General features: G+C 45.3%; 1 protein-coding gene across 4 annotated transcripts in view; it reads left to right on the forward strand.

The window, feature by feature from the left end:
- The window catches only part of CHFR (checkpoint with forkhead and ring finger domains), a 101,666-nt gene that overhangs the window by 33,258 nt on the left and 45,361 nt on the right, over positions 1-23,047 (forward strand). For all 4 annotated transcript variants that reach the window (XM_073559022.1, XM_073559023.1, XM_073559024.1 and 1 more), the window contains 5 exons: positions 6,619-6,728; positions 7,311-7,370; positions 9,404-9,565; positions 20,202-20,363; positions 22,183-22,324. In XM_073559022.1, the coding sequence (XP_073415123.1) occupies positions 6,619-6,728; positions 7,311-7,370; positions 9,404-9,565; positions 20,202-20,363; positions 22,183-22,324 (636 nt within the window). The remainder of the gene's footprint in view (positions 1-6,618; positions 6,729-7,310; positions 7,371-9,403; positions 9,566-20,201; positions 20,364-22,182; positions 22,325-23,047) is intronic.

A 23,047-nucleotide genomic window follows, 5' to 3' on the forward strand; every position in this document is an offset into this window, starting at 1 on the left:
AAAGCATCGGGTATTCTAGAATATGTATGTAGTTTATTTATGAAGTTTTAATAATAATGCACCCCCCAATCCTGATATGCATTGTCCCCCTCACCCCCTTTCCTGGTATGCATGGTCCCCCTTTCCTGGTATGCATGGTCCAACTCACCCCCCCCCTTTCCTGGTATGCATGGTCCAACTCACCCCCCCCCCCCCCCTTTCCTGTTATGCATGGTCACCCTCACCCCCCTTTCCTGGTATGCATGGTCACCCTCACCCCCCTATCCTGGTATGCATGGTCACCCTCACCCCCCCCCTTTCCTTGTATGCATGGTCTCTGTTAAAATAAAAAAAAAAAGTTATATACTCGCCTTCCGACGGCCCGCGATCTCCCCTCCATGCGCCCGGCCTCGCGGTCCCAGTAATGCATTGCGTGAAACACCGCTGATGACTTCGCGCTCTCGCGAGAGTGACGTCATCTCCGGTCTAAGGTGCAAGGCATTACTGGGACCGCGAGGCCGGGCGCGTGGAGTGGAGATCGCGGGCCATCGGAAGGTGAGTATAACCTTTTTTTTAATTTTAATTCTATTTTTTACAGATGCGCTGCGCCCGATTGAGCGCTGCACCTGCCGCTAAATGGTCGCGGCCTGGCGGCTGCGACCAATCAGCGGCAGGCGCAGCTTACTGTTACAAACAGCTGCGCCACTCAGCGTGGTGGGATTTCAGGTTACAGACAGACATAAGACTTAAATATAAATAAATATATATATATATATATATATATATATGGGTCCATATATATATTTGGGCAGAGACAACATTTTTCTAATTTTGGTTCTAGAGACATTACCACAATGAATTTTAAACAAAACAATTAAGATGCAGCTGAAGTTCAGACTTTCAGCTTTCATTTGAGGGTATACAAAAGTAATTGGACAGATTAAATAATTGTAAATAAAATGTTCATTTCTAGTACTTGGTTGAAAACCCTTTGTTGGCAATGACTGCCTGAAGTCTTGAACTCATGGACATCACCAGACGCTGTGTTTCCTCCTTTTTGATGCTCTGCCAGGCCTTCACTGCGGTGGTTTTCAGTTGCTGTTTGTTTGTGGGCCTTTCTGTCTAAAGTTTAGTCTTTAACAAGTGAAGTGCATGCTCAATTGGGTTGAGATCAGGTGACTGACTTGGCCATTCAAGAATATTCCACTTCTTTGCTTTAATAAACTCCTGGGTTGCTTTGGCTTTGTTTTGGGTTATTGTCCATCTGTAGTATGAAACGACGACCAGCCAGTTTGGCTGCATTTGGCTGGATCTGATCACACAGTATGGCTCTGAATACCTCAGATTTCATTCGGCTGCTTCTGTCCTGTGTCACATCATCAATAAACACTAGTGACCCAGTGCCACTGGCAGCCATGCATTCCCAAGCCATCACACTGCCTCCGCCGTGTTTTACAGATGATGTGGTATGCTTTGGATCATAAGCTGTACCACACCTTCGCCATACTTTTCTCTTTCCATCATTCTGGTAGAGGTTGATCTTGGTTTCATCTGTCCGAAGAATGTTGTTCCAGAACTGTGCTGGCTCTTTTAGATGTTTTTTTTTAGCAGAGTCTAGTCTAACCTTTTGATTCTTGATGCTTATGAGTGGCTTGCACCGTGCAGTGAACCCTCTGTATTTACTTTCATGCAGTCTTCTCTTTATGGTAGATCTGGATATTGATACGCCTACCTCCTGGAGAGTGTTGTTCACTTGGTTGGCTGTTGTGAAGGGGTTTCTCTTCACCATGGAGACTATTCTGCGATCATCCACCACTGTTATCTTCCATGGGCGCCCAGGTCTTTTTGCGTTGATGAGTTCACCAGTGCTTGCTTTCTTTCTCAGGATGTACCAAACTGTAGATTTTACCAATCCTAATGTTGTAGCAATTTTTCGGATGGGTTTTTTCTGTTTTTGCAGCATAAGGATGGCTTGTTTCACCTGCATGGAGAGCTCCTTTGACCGAATGTTTCCTTCACAGCAAAACCTTCCAAATGCAAGCGCCCACACCTCAAATCAACTCCAGGCCTTTTATCTGCTTAATTGAGAATGACATAACGAAGGGATTGCCCACACCTGTCCATGAAATAGCCTTGGAGTTAATTGTCCAATTACTTTTGGTCCCTTTAAAAACAGGGTGGCACATGTTAAGGAGCTGAAACTCCTAAACCCTTCATCCAATTTTAATGTGGATACCCTCAAATGAAAGCTGAAAGTCTCAACTTCATCTGAATTGTTTTGTTTAAAATCCATTCTAGTAATGTCCAGAACCAAAATTAGAAAAATATTGTCTGTCCAAATATATATGGACCTAACTATATATATATATATATATATATATATATATATATATATATATATATATAATCTATATATCTAAAGCTCAATGTGGGTGTGTATGTATGTATGTATGTCCGGGATTGGCATTCGCAGCTACAGCCACAAAATTTTGCACAGTCACACGTCTGGACCCCGAGAGCGTCATAGGCTATGTTGTGAGGTGAAATTTTAACCCCGCGCGTTTGAATTCACCAAACAATTTTGCCCCTATCTACATAATGGGGAAAAAGTGAAAGGAAAAGTGTTGGAGGCAAATTGACAGCTGCCAGATGTGAACAAGGGGGACTTAAAGAATGAGAGTGATGGCTCCAAAGAGTATATACCGTACAGTTGCTGAGGTAGGACCCTGACATGGGATACTCACCACACACAGGGATATGAACACACACACAAAATGCGTCACACACTACCACGTGCTTCAACACTTATACCACCCTCAGCACACATTTCACCACACATACACCAACCTCGCCACATAAAAGTCGAAACACAAAAGTCGCCACAAAACTCGCCACGCTGTCCCAAAGCTGTTTAAAAGATGAAAAATGAGCTGTGATTGGTTGCTATCAGCAACAGTTTTCTTTGTAGACAGTTGTGGTAACTGAGGCCTATTATTCTTATCATTTCTATGGTGTATCGTCCTTCTGTAAAGCTGGAAATAACATAATTTATTACCGTGCCAACACAGACCACCCTCTGACACAGACTGCAGGGGGAGCCCAGTATCACACAGGATAGGATTAGATACACGGCTCAGCAGTCAGTATCACACAGGATATGATTAGATACACAGCTCAGCAGTCAGTATCACACAGGATAGGAATAGATACACGGTTTTTATGTGCAATATAATCATTATTTGTTATAACTAACCACAGTTGATTACTATGCCCAGGCAACGCCGGGCTCTTCAGCTAGTATATATGTGTATGCATGTATGAAAATATATATATATATTCTATCCAATGGTCCACATAATAGAAAGCCTTGGACTGAAATGAGCCCCTAAAAAAAGTCATGTCCAGGCTATAGAGCCACAGTAGGTAACGACCTAAACAACCACATGTGCCCAAACAATAGCCACATAATTACCAGGATGCAAACGTGAAAGGTGAGTAAGTCCTCTGCTTGGGGCCACTTCTCCGGCTCCCTTTCTTGGTTTTGCCAGACCGGACTTGCTTACTTTCACGTGCGCTTGCACTCAACACCAGCTGTCAGACCATGTGGTGTGGTTGTTTTTTTTTTTTTTTTTTTTCTTTTGAAAATAGCGACAAAGGTGGATTTGATTTACTTTTTTTTTTTTTTTTTTTGTTTGGTTTGTTTGTTTTGATCACTGTGATAGACCCCATCACAGTGATCAAAAGGAACCAATAGGAAAAATTACCTATTGTTGCCAGACTGCAGATGTCGACCTGTGCACTGTGTGTTTTTCTCATGGAGATGAAGCAGGGGACGGAGCAGGAGGGCTGGGGGGATGGTGTATGGGGGGTCACGGGGGACCCCTTTTGTCTTTTCTCTGATATGATGGTTCATATCGGAGGAGAGAAATTAATTTTAAATTGGCTGTTTTTTTTTTTTTTGTTTTTTTTTTGCGATCGCCGTTATTCGTATCGTTATCTGTATCAACCGGCCCTGATCTTGTTCCCCAGGGTCTCGACTAACCCCAGTAGCAGAGATTTTTCGACACTGGGTTGGGGGGGGGAGGGGCGGTGCTGTACCCTTATTTCTTAGCGCCGTAAAAAAGCGGCACTGAGGAATTAAGTGTTCTCAGCTGCCGCTGTTAAAAGGCGTTTGGGGGTTAAATGTGAAAAAGTAATCAATAGGTGTTCCTATAAACATTGGTTTGGTCGATCAACCCAGGAGAAAGGGTTTAGACTAAGTAATGAGACCCTTACCAGTCTCTTCAATCTCATAGGAGTCAGTGCTCAGCTTTGCCTTTCTATTCCTTCCAATGATCGGTGGGGAACTCTGCAAAATTATTCCCACTGCTTTTTATGACATTTATTTATTTACTAGTAGAATACCTGTGGCTTCGCTCCTGGAAAATGTTAAATTGTTGGTTATGGTAGCTAAAGTAAAATTTTCAGTGTCACCCTGAAATTGAAGTTTTCAGAGTTCTACAGTAAATTTTTTTTTTTTCCACTTTTTAAATTTTTATTTTGGCATTTTTACTAATTTGTCGTAACATTCATGTGAACTTTTTTATTTCAACATTTTTATTGATTTTACATATTCAATACATATTATGTAGTATAAACTATTACAACTATTTTTTTAACTCATTTTTATCAAAAATGAACTTGCCCAATAGATGGTCGTTTTTGGGCGGCATTTTAAAAAACAGTCCTTATTTATTTGATCCTTTTAGGCTGTGTGCACACGTTGCAGATTTAGATGTGGATCTGCAGCGGTTTTGGCCGCACGGATTCGCATCAAATCCGCAGTGTAGTGCACAGCCAATGTTAATCTATGGGAAATGGAGATTTGCTGTGCACATGCTGCGGAAAGATCCGCGCAGATTTGCAGCATGTTTGTTTGTTTTTTGTTTTTTTTCCACAGCGTGTCAATTCTTTGCGGATCTGCAGCTTTTCTGCACCCATTGACCTCCATTGAGTCAGGCACAGCCGCAGCAAAACTGCAGATGTAAATTAGATCTGCGAATTTGCTGCGGATGTGGGTGCGAGAAACGCTGCAGATCCACCAACGATGGGAAATTAGTAGTCCCATCATCCGGCTACTGTTTTAAATGTTAAAAAAAATAAAATAAACCTACATACAGTACACGTATAGTACATACTTACCATATACACCTAATCCCCGAAGCCACCAATCATCTGCAAATAAAATTAAAATGGTAAACAAACAATATACTCCCTGTGTCTGCCGTAATACAATTAATAACGATTGTCCCACGACGATCTCCCATGGAGAGCTGTCACAGCAGATGCGACTGCTCTCCAGGGGCTCCGGTGTTGCAATGACGGAGATAATCCTCTGCACTGTGTTACTCCGCCGCTGACAGGTCATCTGAGATCTTCCTGTCACTTGCAGCGCCGCAGCATGAGAATTTTCTCACGCTGTAGTACCGTAAAGTGAGAAGCTTAACTCCGCAGGGCCAAAAACGCAGCGTGTGCACATAGCCTTAGTATTCACCTGACTGATAAGAGATATAATAGGATGAATAGTAAATACAGAGCAGCCCTCACACAGTATTACTATGACCTGAAGGAGCTCACATCTCCGTAATGAAAACCGCCTCACAGGCAGACTTGTCTAATTGCCCATAGCAACCAATCAAAGCTCAGCTTTCACTTTACCTCAGCAGCTTCAGTGATGAAAGCTCCCTGTATAGTAAGCAATAATGGCACTCTTACTGAGCCATTTTTCACCTGACCAATATTGCTGCTCAGTAATGTTCGTGTGTGTAGGGTGCATCCATCTGAGTGTGATTGCAGGCGTGTGTGGTCCTTGCGTATGTGTGTGTGTGTGATGTGCATGTGGTATTTATGGGGTGGGGTGGTATTTGTGGGGTGGTGTTTGTGTGTGGTGTGTTGCGGCATTTGTGTGTTGTTGTGCTTGTGGGTTGGTGTATGTGTGCTGTCTGTGTGATGTCTGTTTGGTGTTTGTGAAATGTTTGTGTGTTGTGGTGTGGCCCCTTTAGCAGCGACTCTTTGGTGCCGTCGCTATAATCCGTCACTGTCAGTCACAACTGTTGTTTTCCCCTCAGCACTTTTACTTTCACCTTCATCACATTTCTCCATTCTATGTATAGGGCCTAACTTCGGGGGGCCCCAATCTCAAGATGGGGGAATGCTAGCGAAATGTAACGTGTGCAGTATTCTGCTCCTGTGGGTGGAGAGGGGGCATGCCAATTTTTTTTTTTTTTTTTTTACCGCAATGCGGTTTTTTTCGCCGAAAAAAAGACACATCAATATGCACAAAAAGTGCGGAATTCATTAAAATGAATGGGATGCTTCTTGTAAGCGTTTTTGCCGGTAAAAACGCTTAAACGCGAAAAACGCTTACATGGGTACACAGCCTGAGTTTTCTTAATATTATTTCCAATTTAATAGTGTCTGTGCAAATGCTGAACTGACAGGACAAAGACTGTATGCGTTGGATTACCTTACCATTATACTGCATGGAAAAACTGTAGTTTACACATTAGAAGTGTTTTATTTAGTGATTTAGCTAAACCTTTTTCCATATAATTGTAAATGTTATGTTTGATGTTGCATATGTCAATGTTTTTTTTCCAGCACAAATGGCACTGTGATTAACCAGCAGAAGGTGGTAAAGAAGCAGTCCTACACCTTAAATAACGGCGATGTAATCTATGTTGTTTATAGGAAGAATGAGCCAGAACAAAGTAAGTTGCTACTCTGTGTATGTGCTTTCTTTTTTTTTTTTTTTCTCCCAGAAGGGACTGTTGGGTGCTGGGAGGGAAGGGACCTGCACTTGGAGGGAATCTGTCATCAGGATTTCGCTATCCTGTTTGAGAACAGCATGATGTAGTGGCAGAGACCTTGATTCCTTGCATGTGTCACTTACTGGGCTGCTTGTTGTAGTACTAAGAAAATGATTGTTTTATCTGCTACAGATCTATCATGTTCTTCTTCTTTTTTTTTTTTTTTTTTTTTTAGCTCTGTATAACTCCATCCACATCGCTGTGCATAGGCAGAAAGCTGCCAATCAGTGCTGGGGTAGGATTATACATTTCTCTTGAATATGGAGAGAAACAATGCAGCAGTTTTATTATTCTTTAAGTGATCGTCTGATAAAACGCTTTATCAAAATTGCAGCAAGCAGCCCAGTAAGTGACACATCGCTGGAATCAAGAACACGGTCTCTACAATGTTCTGCTCCCAGATTAGGTGACAGAAATCTATTGACAGATTCCATTTTGATAAATTTACCATTCTATAAAATGATTTTTGCTTCTGTTTTATAGATGTTGCTTTTCTGTACAGATCATTGAATTTAGCACAAGACAATATGCAAGAGCCCGCAGGTGGGTGTGTTAATGCTTGTACTTGCCATTTAGACTTTATACTTATATCTGGTGTTTATCTTTAGAGTTATTATTCTGACAGCCAGAATAGGGTAACATGAATGCTATTCAATCCTAGGAAAAAAAAATGAGATCAAGCGTCTCTTGCAAAATGGTTTTGCACATATGTCATGGTTCCTGTAAAATAATAAGTTATATGTCAAGGACAGGATAAAGTGGTGACAAACACTGATTTCACAAGCTTCTCCTTTGTTTTTAAGTTCAGCAGAATTAGAAATCTTACATGGTAATCTCTGCAGTGTGTGGCCAGGACTGCCATCAGTGCCCTATGTTCATAGTATTCTTTCTAGCACTGCCTCAAGCTGCTGATTGACAGATTTTGCCCTATGCTACACTGCATTTATGATTTCTCAAGCATGATTGCACATTAGCACATAAGGCACAGATCACGGAAATCAGCTTGTCTACTAATGTCATAACCGGTTTTCCCTTAAAACTGTATCTAGCCTCTTGTCATTTTTTACCAAACGGTATAACATAAGAAACAGGCCTACTTAAGACATCAGTGATTGTCTATCGAAGAGATGAAAGGGTGATTCCAGCCCATCCACTCAGGTGAAATAAAATCATCTTTTATTAGAACCCTTTAAAATAAGAGGGAAAACCCTCCAAACCTTACCTTCCTAAGGGCGCTGAAGTGCGGCAGAAACGCGTAGGGCTTTGAGGGTTTTCCCTCTTGATTTTATTTTACCTGAGTGGATGGGCTTGGAATCACCCTTTCATCTCTCCAATTTGGCTGAAGTCACGAGCAGGTACGGCATCCACCAGCTTTATTTGTCTGCAACAATTCCTATGTCTTTTTCTGTCAGTGTGTCCCTTTTTTACCATCAATTTCATAAGTAATTTTATTGCATGGAAAAAAACAGATTTGCAAAGCTTCTTTTACCCATCACAATGTTAAACATGCACAGCATACGGATGACAATGTGCGCCGTCTGTGATTTTCACAGATTCATAGACTTACATGGGTGATTTTGATCTGTGACTCCAATCACAAATGGACATGTCTCTGATTTGTTTTGGGCTTCTGGACCTCAAAAAATGTACGAACATGTGAACTGTTCCATAAGCTATTATGGCTACGTGTTCTATCCGTGAAAACTACAGATGAACCACATATGCTAAAAACTGATGTCTAAATGAGGCCTAATACTTACTTGGACAACCCCTTCTCATTCCCCTTATTTGCCTCCATTAAAATAGCATTTCTACTCCCCTTCCGTGTCAGCGCGACTCCATAGGTGTCGGCACGCTTGTTCTTGGGGCTCACATGAGGTAGCCTCAAGAACGGGAGTGCCAACACCGCTGGAACTGGAAGTGAGTATAGATAGTTTTATTTTAAACGGGGGCAAACATGGGGAATGTGAGAAGGGGTTGTCCTAGTAGTGGATAACCCCTTTAATTACCCACCACTCCAGTCTTCATTTCACGGGACTCCCAATGTTCTCTATATGCTTTATGTTTCATCACTGGCATGGGCCACAGAGGTGACCTCAGTGGTGTCAGTCAGTGATTGGGTTGCAGTAGTCACTTGTTGAAATGTCATCACTGGAGGACAGGATGCAGAGACTGGGGAGGGCCTAGTAATCAGTTGCATTAGAGCAGTGTGGGTTTGGTAAGGCAAGTATAACTAGTCTGTTATATTATAGCATTCTAAGCTTTTCTTAATTGATTGCACTCGCTGGTTTTCTTGATTTCCCCCTTCTCTTGTGATCTCTTATTAAGTCTGCTAATTAGAATTGGGACCACCACCCTGGACCATAGCAAGCATTTTTTATGATTTTACTTGTAACTATTTTAAGTAAACTTACAGTATATTTAATCTTGGGAAAACCTACTCAGGATTTTGGTGTGAAATAAAGTTTTGCTTTTCAATGAAGGTAAAAACAAATGTGCTGTCTATATAATTTCCAAGTTGATCCTGTAGTTGGATTTTACCAGTCCAGAACCTAAGCTGTTAAAGATTTTTACAGATACCTCAGGTGAAGCAGATGCGACTCAGCCATTGTCTCCCTTCCAAGACACTTTGACGTCAGAGGAACCTCAGCCCTCCACCTCCACATCTATCCTCTACACACCCACTACCTCCTGCCAAGAGCCACTTTTTGCCATGCAGATACAGCCATCTCAAGGAGGTTTGTGAAATCTAATGGATAAAGAAGCATGCAATTTGTTTCCCACCACATTTCATCTTTGCAGTTCAGTTTGAACCTTGCACATAACCTCAACATTGAAATTGCAACACCAAGAAGGAAAATCATAAGATCGATAGGCATGTTAATCATATCCAAATGCTAAAAAACTGGAAACAAAAATTTTTGAAAACAGTATGTGCTCCACATGCAGAAATAAACTCAATGACCTGCCCTGGTATATTATCAATGAGGTTATTAATGGTAGTGTAATGAATACTCGGCCATGCTGAATGTACTTGGACATGTAAATAATCAAGATCTGCTACTGGCAGCTCCCACTGCAATTGTCAACAAAGGATGTTCCAGACGTGCTCAATGGAAGATAAGTCAAGAGACTTCCGCCATGCAGGCTTCTCACAGTAGCATGAGCAACATGCAGCCTGGCACTATCATGTTGAAAAATGGCTCCTGGGACACTTTGGAGAAATGGCTGTACCACTAATGCCACCATCAAATTAGTGTAAAACTGAGTTGTTGGTGTACCTGAAATGGAGACTTGAGAGGTCTGGTTACCCTACATTATACTACTCAATAATCTCAGGAGTTGGACCAAATTGTCCCAAGAGCTGTTTTTCGAAACAACACCAGGCCACATGTTGATCATGCTACTGTGGACAGCCTGAATGGCCGAGACACGCTACCATGGTCTTCATGACATATTGTACTTCATGATAGTCATGAAATTTCTTTGATATGAGTTGCGTTTATTTGTGAAAAAAAAAATGGAAATTTGGCAGAAATTTTGAAAATTTTACAACTTTGAATTTCATGCCCTTAAATCAGAGATATGGCACACAAAATACTTAAGTTACTTTTAACACGTTTACTTTATATGAACACAATTTTAGAACCAATTTTTTTTTTTTTATTAGGAAGTTATATGGGTTAAAAATTACTTCAGATCCAATTTTTTTTTATTTTACCAAGGGTAACAAGAGACATTGGACCTCAAAAGTTGTTTGTATAATACGTCCTGAGTATGCAGATACCCCATATGTGGGGGTAAACCACTGTTTGGGCGCATGGCAGAGCTTGGAAGGGAAGAAACGCCGTTTGACTTTTTCAACGCAAAATTGACTGGAATTAAGATCATACGCCATGTCGCATTTGGAGAGCCCCTGATGTGCCTAAACAGTGGAAACCCCCCCCCCCCAAGTGACACCATTTTGGAAAGTAGACCCCCCCCCTAACGAACTTATCTAGATGTGTGGTTAGCACTTTGAACCCCCAAGTGCTTCACAAGTTTATAATGTAGAGCCGTAAAAATAAAAAAATCATATTTTTTTTTTTTTCCACAAAAATGAACTTTTCGCCCCCAATCTTTTTTTCCTTTTTTTCCCAAGGGTAACAGGAGAAATTGGACCCCAAGAGTGATTTGTGCAATTTGTCCTGAGTACGTTGATGTGGGGGTAAACCACTATTTGGGCACATGGCAGAGCTCAGAAGGAGAGGCGTGCCAGATTTTACAGTTATGGTTTGCAGGTGCCATGACCCCATTTTTCAAACTACACCTCTCAAAGAATTCATCTAGGGGTGCAGTGATCATTTTTACCCCATGGGTGTGTCACAGAATTTTATACCATTGGGCAGCCATGCAGAGAGACTTGGGAGGAACAGAGCGCTATTTGCCTTTTCAAGTGAATGGGTCTGTGCACATGTCAGTGTGTTTCCACGGACCCTGTGTCTGTGGGCAAAACACGCTGACATGTCAGCTTGGGCTACAAAACATCCAGCACACACGTGCATATGCATAACACACATTGATGTCATCCATGTGACATGCATCAGCATCGGGGAAGAAGCGTTACAGTAAGTGCTGTTCCCCGCTTCCAGGTGCTGAACACGGCTCTCGTCATTCTCCCCTTCTTGTGCCAATCGCCAGCAGAGCAGGGGAGAGTGATGAGAGCCGTGTTCCGCACACGGCGCTGGGGAACAGCGCTTACTGTAACGCTACTTCCCTGGCACCCATCCTTGTGGTACTGATGTGGCACATGTGTGCCACAAATATTACACACACACTCTGACATCTCCAGTACCGGAAATATCAGGACGTGTGAAAGAGGCGTTATAGCGGGTTTCTCGTTCGCCTTATTGGGGGACACAGAGACCATGGGTGTATGCTGCTGCCACTAGGAGGCTGACACTATGCACAAAAAAGTTAGCTCCTCCTCCGCCGTATACACCCCACCGACCGGCATGAAATTCCTCAGTTTAGCTTAGTGTCAGTAGGAGGTGGACACGGGTCTTTTATTAGACCCATATCTACCTCAGTGTGCGTCGTTTCTTTGCAGGTTCCAGAGGGATACGGAGTGAAAAGTCACATCCGTACTCCCACAAAGAGACTATGAGTACGGCGTGTACTGCCACCCCGTATCCTCATAGGTCTCCGGAGCAGGACCAGGAGCCTCGCACAAGTAGGTGCCAGCCGCACGGACGGTCCTTGCCCCCCACCATCTCGCCTACCAGAGCCTGAAGGTTGGATGAGGCGCGGATTTCATAGAGACAGACAGCGTGGGATTTTCAGGTACCTTTATTGTAAGGCCCCCTGCCTGGGTGAGTATGTCAGTCTTCCCCCGGCGTTTTCTCTTGGAGCGGTCGCCAGGGGGACCACGTTAGGGTCCCTGCACGCTCCGCATCCCCCCACGGTCACCGCATCCATGCAGGCCCCGGGTCTTCACGGGCCTCGTTCTGTGCTTCCCCCTTTTTTCCATTTTGGCAGGGGTAGCGCTGGGGTCGAGCAGTTCTGGGCAGGGACGCGGCCCGGTGTTGCGACGCGTCTTCCGCGCCGACCCCCTGCTGACAGGCGGCCGCCGCAACTAATTTAGGCTCCGGCTTGTGTTCGGGCCTACCGCAGCGTCGCGGCCACGCCCCCCGCCCCTTTCTACTAAGCGGGCTTCACTCCCGCTCTCCCCAGGCCCTCCCCCCGCCTTTCCCTCTCCTGCCCAGCATATGGCTAGAGGGCAGCAATTATTAACCCTGCGAGGACCGCCCTTCCCCGGGACCCGCGCTTTTCTACAGGCAGGCGCCATCTTCACAGCCTGCCAGCCGGACGCAGCTGGAGAGGCTCCCCAGCCCCTGTGCAGTTTCTGCAAGCAGCTTTTTGCCTCTTTGGGACGGCCAGCCGGACTTCTCCCTGATCTGCATCCCCGGACAGGTCGAGCAGCATCGCTTTTGGGGACACCGGACCGTGAGTAGTTCTGCACGGCAGACTGACCCTTCTCCGCCCTCTGTCCCCCAACCTTCCGGCACTACCTCAGGTTTTTCACAATGTCTATCCCTACGGCTGACCGTACCCGCTCTTCGGCCCTCCCCTGCACAGCCTGACGCCGCTCAGGAGCCATCCATAGCCCCAGGGGTGAGTGAGCCCCCCTTGCCAGGTTGGGCCTCCTCCCTATCACAGTCGGTGGCAGACCTCACCAAGGTGTCTCGGTCCCTAGTAGCCGTTCTGGATAAGTTGCCCTTGGGAGCTTCTGCGGGACCTAGCACGTCCCAGGACGTCCCATCTGAGCCAGCCAGTGTCAGTCGCAAGAGACCCAGGCAGGATCTCCAGGCGGAGTCCTCTCCTCGCCCTACCTCACCCCATACTCCCCAGCAGTCTCCCTCTCGGGCCTCCTCTCCCGAGTCAGGTGAAGCGCTTTCGGAATCTGAAGGGGTCTTAGAGCTGGATTCGGATCAGGATGCGAACATTAAGGTTACGGTGCAGAACCTCATTGCCGCGATTTACCATACCTTCGACATCACTGACGCCAGAAATCCTCAGATCAGGAGGTTTCGTTCAGACGGGCGGAAACACCTTCCAGGGTGTTTCCCTTTCATTCCGAGTTTGGGAAGATTTTTACCAAGGAAAGGGAAGATCCGACTAGACGCTTTCAAAGAGGAAAGCGTCTCGGCGTGCTGTATCCGTTTGCTAAAGAGCTCACGGACAACTGGGCCGCTTCTCCTTCAGTGGACCCTCCCGTATCCAGACTCTCTAATAATACTGTTCTTCCGCTGTCGGGTGTAGCGTCTCTAAAAGATTCTAATGACAGAATCATAGAATCCCTAGCAAAGTCTGCCTTCGAGGCGGCATCTGTGGCGGTATGTCCAGTCTTTGCTTCATTTTGGGCAGCAAAGGCTATATCCGCTTGGGCAGAGGACCTTCGGCAGGGCATTCTGGATAAGGCACAACCGGAGCATTTGGCCGATCTCGCCAATCAGATTTCCCATGCGGGGGATTATCTGCTTTCTGCTTCCTTGGATGCCGCATCTTGCGCGGTTCAGGCGTCAAGCAACATCGTGGCAATCCGACGTACAATTTGGCTCAAGGCCTGGCAGGCGGACTTGTCCTCTAAAAAGTTTGACTAATCTGCCTTTTCAAGGAGTGCGTCTCTTTGGGTCCCAATTGGACCAGATTATTAAGGACGCTACCAGAGGTACGAGTTCTCTTCTCCCCCAATCCAAGTCTCGCAGACCTCCTCCAAGGCGTCAGTTCCGTCCCTTTCGGTCTTTCCGCCGTTTCAATGCGGCGGAAAACCCTTCCAACCAGCAAAGGCCACAAGCACGTCAGGAAAGAAAGAAGGTCTCCTTCAGGCTCACTCCGTCCTGGCGGTCCCACTCTTCCCAGGGAAGACCACCCAGATCTAGATCTGGACGGTCTACGTCCGCATGACTATCATCGGTCTTCCGTGGGTCCCTTCCAATTGGGAGGTCGACTTCTTTTCTTCAGCGACGTCTGGTTCGCCTCAGTAGAGGACGCTTGGGTCAGAGAGGTTGTATCGACAGGATTCATAATAGAGTTAGTTTCTCTTCCACGGGATCGCTTCTTCCAATCCCGTCCGCCACGGGATCCTGCCTTGATCCCGGGGTTCGGTTCGGCCATCGCCTCTCTCCTCAGCTCCGGGGTGATTGTGCCCGTTCCCGAATCGGAACGATTCACAGGGTTTTATTTAAACCTGTTTGTGGTGCTGAAAAAGGACGGGGCGGTTCGACCCATCTTGGATCTCAAGTTACTCAACAAGAGAGTTCGCCTCCGCCACTTCCGGATGGAGTCGGTTCGCTCGGTGATTGCCTCCATGGAGGAGCAGGAATTCATGTGTTCCATAGACATCCAAGATGCCTATCTACACGTGCCCATATTTCCCGGACATCCGAAGTTCCTGTGGTTTGCGATTCACCACGAACATTATCAGTTCGTCGCGCTCCCTTTCGGGCTCGCCACCGCTCCCAGGGTCTTCACGAAGATTATGGCGGCGTTGATGGCCTTGTTGAGGATCAGAGGTCTTGTTCTTTTTCCGTATCTCGACGATATTCTGATCAAGGCTCCCTCCTTTCATCAGGCCCGCCTAAGTGTGGCGATCGTTCTAGACACCCTGTCCAGTTTTGGGTGGATCGTCAACCGGAAAAGTCCTGTCTGATCCCTACTCAACGCCTTGTGTTTCTGGGCCTTCTTTTCGACACTCGTCGGTCAAGGGTATTTCTCCCACAAGACAAGATTCTTTCCCTGCAGCAGGGCGTCCGATCACTACAGATCGCACGGTTTTCATCTCTCAGGACAGCCATGAGGACTCTGGGGAAGATGGTGGCAGCAATAGAGGCAGTTCCCTTTGCCCAGTTTTCACGCCAGGCCCCTCCAGCAGGCCATTTTGTCCAGGTGGAACAGGTCGGCTCTGTCTCTGGATCGTCCGGTTCGTCTTTCATGCCGGATCAAGCGGTCTCTCAACTGGTGGTTGACGTCTCCCCTCATTCTCTCGGGGCGGTCCTTTCTTCCCAGATTGTCACAACGGACTCCAGCCTCATCGGCTGGGGTGCAGTGTTCCGCAATCACACTGTTCAGGGTCGATGGTCGACTCAGGAATCAGCTCTGCAGATCAATGTCCTAGAGATACGAGCGATCCTTCTGGCTCTCGTCCACTGGGAACGACGCCTCAAGGGCCTGCCTGTCAGGATTCAAACAGACAATGCCACAGCGGTGGCGTATATCAACCGACAAGGGGGGACACGGAGTGTCTCAGCCCTGGCGGAAGTGTCCAGAATTCTTCAATGGTCAGAGACCTTTGTTCCAACAATTTCCGCGGTTCACATTCCCGGCGTGGACAACTGGGCCGCCGATTTTCTAAGCTGCGAGGGTCTCGCGGCAGGGGAATGGTCCCTACATCCGGAGGGGTTTCATCTGCTCTGCCGTCGGTGGGGAACCCCGGACGTAGACCTCATGGCGTCTCTCCTCAAAAGGAAGGTACCACAATTCGTGTCCAGGTCTCGGGACCCCCTGGCAGGGGGCGCCGACGCTCTGGCCGTTCCTTGGTCACAGTTCGAGCTCCCCTACCTGTTCCCTCCCTTGCCTCTTCTTCCCAAGCTGTTGAAGAAAATCAAGGCAGAAGGGATTCCAGTCGTCCTCATCGCCCCGAATTGGCCCAGAAGGTCTTGCTTCGTGGACATTGTCAACCTTCTCGCGGACGCCCCCTGGAAGCTTCCCGACAGGGCAGATCTGCTGTCGCAAGGCCCGATTTGCCACCCCAATTCTCGGTCGCTCAATTTAACGGCGTGGCTGTTGAGACCGAGGTTTTGAAACGGGCAGGATTCACTGATCGAGTGATTCATACCATGATCCGCGCCAGAAAGCCTTCCTCTTCCAAGATCTATTACCGTACTTGGAAAGCCTATTTCTCCTGGTGTGAGGCCAATGACATTGCGGCCATGGTTTTTTCGCTTCCTTCTGTTCTGGCGTTTCTTCAGACAGGGCTGGATGCGGGGCTTGCTCTCAGTTCCTTAAGGGTCAAGTTTCGGCACTGTCCATTTTATTTCAGAAGACGCTGGCCTCCCGGCCCCAGGTCAAAACCTTTCTTCAGGTTGTGGCTCACACGGTTCCTCCGTACCGAGCGCCCGTGGAGCCTTGGGATCTTAATTTCGTTCTTGGGGTTCTGCAAGGTCCTCCTTTTGAACCTCTCAGGGATGTTTCCCTGCCCTCCTTTCTTGGAAGGTGGCCTTTCTGGTGGCCATTACTTCCATCCGACGTGTGTCGGAATTAGCGGCCCTTTCTTGCCGCTCTCCCTTCTTGGTACTTCATCAGGACAAGGTAGTTCTGCGGCCTCCGCCCTCTTTCCTTCCGAAGGTGGTATCTTCGTTTCACCTCAATGAGGACCTTGTTCTGCCATCCTTCTGCCCGAGCCCAGCTCATCCTCGGGAGCGATCCTTGAACAAGCTGGACCTGGTCAGGGCATTGAGAGTCTATCTAGCCAGGACATCTTCCTTGCGGAAGTCAGACTCTCTGTTTATCATTCCAGACTGTGCAAGGAAAGGTCACCCAGCCTCAAAGGCCACTATTGCTCGCTGGATCAGATCGGCAATTTTGGAGGCATACCGGGTCAAGCATCGTGCAGCTCCTTCAGGGATCAGAGCGCACTCTACCCGGGCGGTGGGTGCCTCCTGGGCGGTGCGCCACAGAGCTTCCGCGCTGCAGCTTTGCAAAGCTGCAACGTGGTCTTCGGTTCACACTTTTGTGAAATTCTACAGGGTCCACACCTATGCTTCGGCGGACGCCAGCCTAGGTAGAAGGATTCTGCAGGCCGCGGTGGTGAGTCCACTGGCCTGATGGAAGTTTGTTTCCCACCCCAGGGACTGCTTTGGGACGTCCCATGGTCTCTGTGTCCCCCAATAAGGCGAACGAGAAAACAGGATTTTTTTGGGTTGCTTACCGTAAAATCTGTTTCTCGGAGCCTTCATTGGGGGACACAGCACCCTCCCATGTTCTACAACTCCTGTTCTTATGTTTGTCGATTGGTTACAGTTGAGTTCTTCGTTCTGTTTTCAATCTATTCCGTTACTTCTCCTACTGCTTTCTCACTAACTGAGGAATTTCCTGCCGGTCGGTGGGGTGTATACGGCGGAGGAGGAGCTAACTTTTTTGTGCATAGTGTCAGCCTCCTAGTGGCAGCAGCATACACCCATGGTCTCTGTGTCCCCCAATGAAGGCTCCGAGAAACAGATTTTACGGTAAGCAACCCAAAAAAATCCTGTTTTTTCTGTTTGGCTGCTGTCACACACTAAAAGACGCTTTTTATTGCAAAAAAGTTTTTGCATCACCATATTTTGAGAGCTATAATTTTTCAGTATTTTGGCCCACAGAGTCAGGTCTTGGTTTTTGCGGGACGAGTTGACGTTTTTATTGATACCATTTTCGAGAACATGACCTTTTTTTTTTTTATTTTTATTCCAATTTTTGGGAGGCAGAATGAACAAAAAAAACAGCAATTCATGAATTTCTTTTGGGGGCGTTTATACCGTTCCGTGTGTGGTAAAATTGATAAAGCGGGTTTATTCTTCGGGTCAGTACGATTACAGCGATACCTCATTTATATCATTTTTGTTTTAATGTTTTTGGCGCTTTTATACAATAAAAACTATTTTATATAAAAATAATTATTTTTGCATCGCTTTATTCTGAGAGCTATAACTTTACTTTTCCGGTGATGGCACTGTATGGGGGCTTGTTTTTTGCGGGACAAGATGACGTTTTCAGCAGTACCATGTTTATTTATATCCGTCTTTTTGATCACGAAAGACATAGCTGAACTGGAGCGGGTGCAGAGAAGAGCGACCAAGGTTATTAGGGAACTAGGGGGTCTGCAATACCAAGACAGGTTATTACACTTGGGGTTATTTAGTTTGTAGAATCGAAGGCTTAGGGGTGATCTGATTACAATGTATAAATATATGTGGGGACAATACCAAGACCTTTCTAATGATCTTTTTACTCTTAGACCTGTGACGGGGACAAGGGGGCATCCTCTATGTCTGGAGGAAAGAAGGTTTAAGCATACTCAGACGCGGATTCTTTATTGTAAGAGCAGTGAGACTATGGAACTCTCTGCCATATGATGTTGTAATGAGTGATTCCCTACTAAAATTTAAGAAGGGACTGGATGCCTTTCTTGAAAAGTATGATATTACAGGGTATATACACTAGTTTCCTTAATATTGCGTTGATCCAGGGAGCTAGTCTGATTGCCGTATCTGGAGTCGGGAAGGAATTTTTTCCCCAATGTGAAGCTTACTGTTTGCCACATGGGTTTTTTTTTTTGCCTTCCTCTGGATCAACATGTTAGGGCACGTAAGGATAGAATATGGGTTGAACTAGATGGACTTAAAGTCTCCCTTCAACCTTAATAACTATGTTACTATGTTATTCCACTTTTTGTTCTGTGGTTTGATGATAAAGCATTGTTTTTTGCGTTGTTTTTTATGGTGTTCACTAAAGGGGTTAACTAGTGGGACAGTTTTATAGATCGGATTATTACGGATGCGGCAATACCAAATATGTTGAACTGTAAAGCGCTGCGGAATATGTTGGCGCTATATAAATAAAGATTATGTGTACTTTTTATTTTTAGATTTTTTTTTCATTCAAATATTTATTTAGTGATAGAATATTTTTTTTTTATATTTCTTTAAATATTACAATTATTTAATTTTTTTTTTTTTTTACTTTATTCTAACGTTTATACTTTGTCCCACTATGGGACAATCCTTTTTTGCAGGCTGATTGCTTCTATAGCATGCAGATGAAGCAGCATCAGCATGCTATAGAAGCTGTCAGCACCGCACTTACTGCACTGACACTGAGAGACTTCCAGACATGCACTGCGCATGACCAGGAAATTTATTGACTCTGGTAACCCGGATGTTGTCATGACGACATCGGGTTACCATGGCAGCGATCAGGACCCCGCGTCACGCCGCGGGGTCTCCGATCCAAAGGCAGAGGGGCTATCAGCACTCTGTCTGCTCCCAGAATGCTGTGATCGTGTTTGATTGCAGCATTTCGAGGGTTAAAGTTCCAGGAGCGGTCTGTGATCCCTCCTGGCACTTAGTCCCGGGTGTCAGCTGTGAGAATCAGCTGGCGATCGGCCGCTCACCACCACTCAGTGGTATAAAATTCTGTGAGGCACATGTGTTGATAATATGATCACTGTTCAGTATGCTCACCATACATCTAGATCAGTTCCCTGAGGGGTCTAGTTTCTAAAATGGTGTCACTTGTGGGGGATTTTCACTGATTAGCCACATCAGAGGCTCTCCAAACGTGACATGGCATCCGCTGATTTGTTCCAGCAAATTTTGCTTTCAAAAATTCAAATGGCACTCCCTTCCCTTCCGAGCTCTTCTGTGCGCCCAAACAGTGGTTTTCTCTCTCATATGGGTTATTGGCATGCCCAGGAGAATACCACAATTTGTTGTGTAATTTGAAGTAAGATGTGTCCAGAAAGCACTTAGGGTGTTAAAATTTAACTTATAATTCACATAAATAAAATTATCCAACATAGTGTCCAGCATATGAAAACACACTGTCTAAGAAACATGAGTGATCAACGCGTTTCGACTTATTCATGATATATTATTTCGATCCTGTCGTTTTCATAATTCCCTGACTTTGCCTTCTTGGTGTTTCAATGTTGATTAGTGTATGCCCACCACTGGTTGATGACTGGAAAAACTTACTACTCAAAAAGGTGAATCCTTAGCCACACAGCCTCTCCTAATATTTTGTGTTTGTATTTTGTACACTGTTATGTAGCCTGAGCTTTTTTTTTTTTATATATAGATTCTGCTTCTACAACAGCTAAACCACAAGAGAACAAGAAAACTAAGATGACCTGTGGAGGTCACAGTTACACAGATATGACAAGTGACCAGGATCAGACTACTACTAAAAAATCTGATGATGAACAAAGTCATCCTCCTCCCAAGAAGAAGCTGAAAGTTGGTGAGTAGTGTTTGTTTGTTTGTTTGTTTTTTTAAATACCTTTGGCTGATCTCTTCAAAGAAATTAATACAACTTGCTAAGAGAAGAAAGAAAAGTATCAAAGTGCCAAAAAAGCAATTGTAGTCTACTTATAAAACCACCGTCACACACAGCGACCTCGCTAGCGATATCGCTGCTGAGTCACAAGATTTGAGACGCAACAGCGATCTCACTAGCGAGATCGCTGTGTGTGACAGCGATCAGCGACCGGCCCCCCCTGCTGGATTTCGTCGATCGCTGTTGAAATTTCTGGACATTTTTGGGGTCGCTGGTCTTCCGCTGGCCAGCACGCATCGCTGCGTATGACAGGCCGGAGACCAGCGAGCAGGAGCTGGTTACCAATGTACACATCGGGTTTCTAAGGGGCGTGCTGCGCCTAGAAACCCGATGTGTACCTTAGTTACCAGCGCGCTGATGCAGGGAGCTGGTAACCAAGGTACACATCGGGTTTCTAAGGGGCGCGCGCCCCTTAGAAACCCGATGTGTACCTTGGTTACCAGCTCCCTGCATCAGCGCACTGGTATCTAAGATACACTGACTGTAACTAAGCGACGTGCGTCGCTTGTTACCCGCGTGTCGCTGGTGAAGCTGCCTGTTTGACACATCACCTGCGATCATGTAGCGACACACTAGCGATCCTGACAAGGTGATATCGTTGTCGGGATCGCTGGTGCGTCGCTATGTGTGACGGGGCCCTAAGCCTGTGTGATCATCCCCACTATCAAGAACCTAAACTTGTTGAGAAATTAGGTTTGGGTGGCAATGGCTAAGGCACTGGTTCTGAAAATTAAAAGGGGGTTTCCAGGTGGCACACAGATAATAAAAGCAAACTTCAAAATGAAGTAGTCTAGAGGCACATAGGGAAAGATGGCAAGAAGTTCCAAAAGAAGACCATAACAAATTATAAAAGTGGCTGCAGGGTAGCTAAAAGAAAGGGAACGGGAATTTGTTTTTATTAATTTATTTTTTGTACCCTGAAAATCTCAAATTATCCATGTCTGAAATGTGAGTTTAGAATTTTTTTATTTTTTTTTATCTGACACTTTTTTTAAACATTTTCAAGTCATTACAGCCACAGGGAGTTTCAAATGTTTGCTTCAAATCTGTATGTTACACAGGTTTTGCAGTAGTGTGGTTATTCTACAAAATATACCTTGTGTATTGAGAAGGATGACAATCCAGTGTATTAGCAATGTGCGATCATTTGTTGCCATTTTCTGAGCAGGCTCTGCACTAAAATCTGCAGAAAAGTGTTTTGTCTGATAGTGGACTATTTATGGACTATTCTCTCCACTTGCATTTTATTCTTGTCAGGTAAGCTGACCTTTTCTTTAAGTACAGCAAAGTCAATAAATAATAATGCTAATCTGTTTTGCTTTCATTTCAAGGATGCATATCAGACTCTGCTCCAATCTAGTTTACATGTCTAGGGCACATGGAGGAAAGTTTCGTATTTTGTATTGGGGACATAAATGAGACTGTGCAGTGGATAAACACTGAAGAATGGAGATCAAGTCTGGAGAAACACCCTGGGCTTCAGAGGAAATAATCTGTAACTCCTTCTCTTTGCAAAAGTCTCAGAGTATGGGGGCTAGTTTTATAACCTTGATGGAAATGAGAATAAGGTGTTGTACTTGACCAGATCCTGCCATGCAGCGGAGAGCACTCTAGCACTTAATGTACAATGTCTTACATATTTTTAGCCCATCACTTGTCTGAGTTTGATTGCACATAACTGTACGACTTACTCATATGCAATCTGTTCTGTCTTTTACTTTAGAAATTGACTCTTCAAGCTCGACACTTTCCAATGTCTCAAAAGGCCCTTCTGAAGATACTAGAGCAGCTAGTGTGAAGCCAGACAAAATGGAAGAGACACTGACCTGCATTATTTGCCAGGAATTACTGCACGATTGTGTTAGGTACATTAACACATGTTCAGTTTGACTTAACATTTCTTAAACCTGTCATTTGTCATTAAGAAGTTATCAGTTACTACTGTAGTGTTGGTACTGCCCAGTGTACCACAAAAATTGCGACTAGGGTGCTGCTGTAATAAAACTGGACTACCGCCAGGATCAAAAAGTCTGCTCTCCAGAATTTTAACCCATTAGATTGGATAGTTAATAGTGAGTACAGCATTCATAACTTTGGGATATGTCATCAATAACATACTGGCACCCCCACCAATCGGCTGTTCCTGGTGCCGTTAGCAGCCAGATTTGAGTTCCGGAGCTGAACAGCGTATCTTTCAACTGTATATTTGCTACAGTGCGGTATTGCTGATATACTTGTATTCATTTGTATAGTGACATATATAGCTAACATATCACTGACAGATCTGTGGTGTTCTCCTCTACAACTGATCACTTCCGGCCTCCGACTGCATCGGGAACAGCTGATCGGTAGTGGGGGAGCTGGGAGTCACACCACCCACCAATCTGATATTATCTATCCTAATAGGCAATCAAGATAAAATACTGGACAACTCCTTTAATAAAGACACCCAGGTCTGTCATTGCATCTGCCTATTGGGCCATGACTAAATTATGGAGACAAGATTAAATCCAGCTTACCGTTGAAGACATCTTGGAGATGTTTGGCGCTCAGAGAACACTGCATCAAGGTGTGAAGCAATCAGATAG

The sequence above is a fragment of the Dendrobates tinctorius genome, unplaced genomic scaffold (assembly GCF_039654945.1).
Source record: "Dendrobates tinctorius isolate UK_male_01 unplaced genomic scaffold, ASM3965494v1 ptg000265l, whole genome shotgun sequence".
NCBI lineage: Eukaryota > Metazoa > Chordata > Amphibia > Anura > Dendrobatidae > Dendrobates > Dendrobates tinctorius.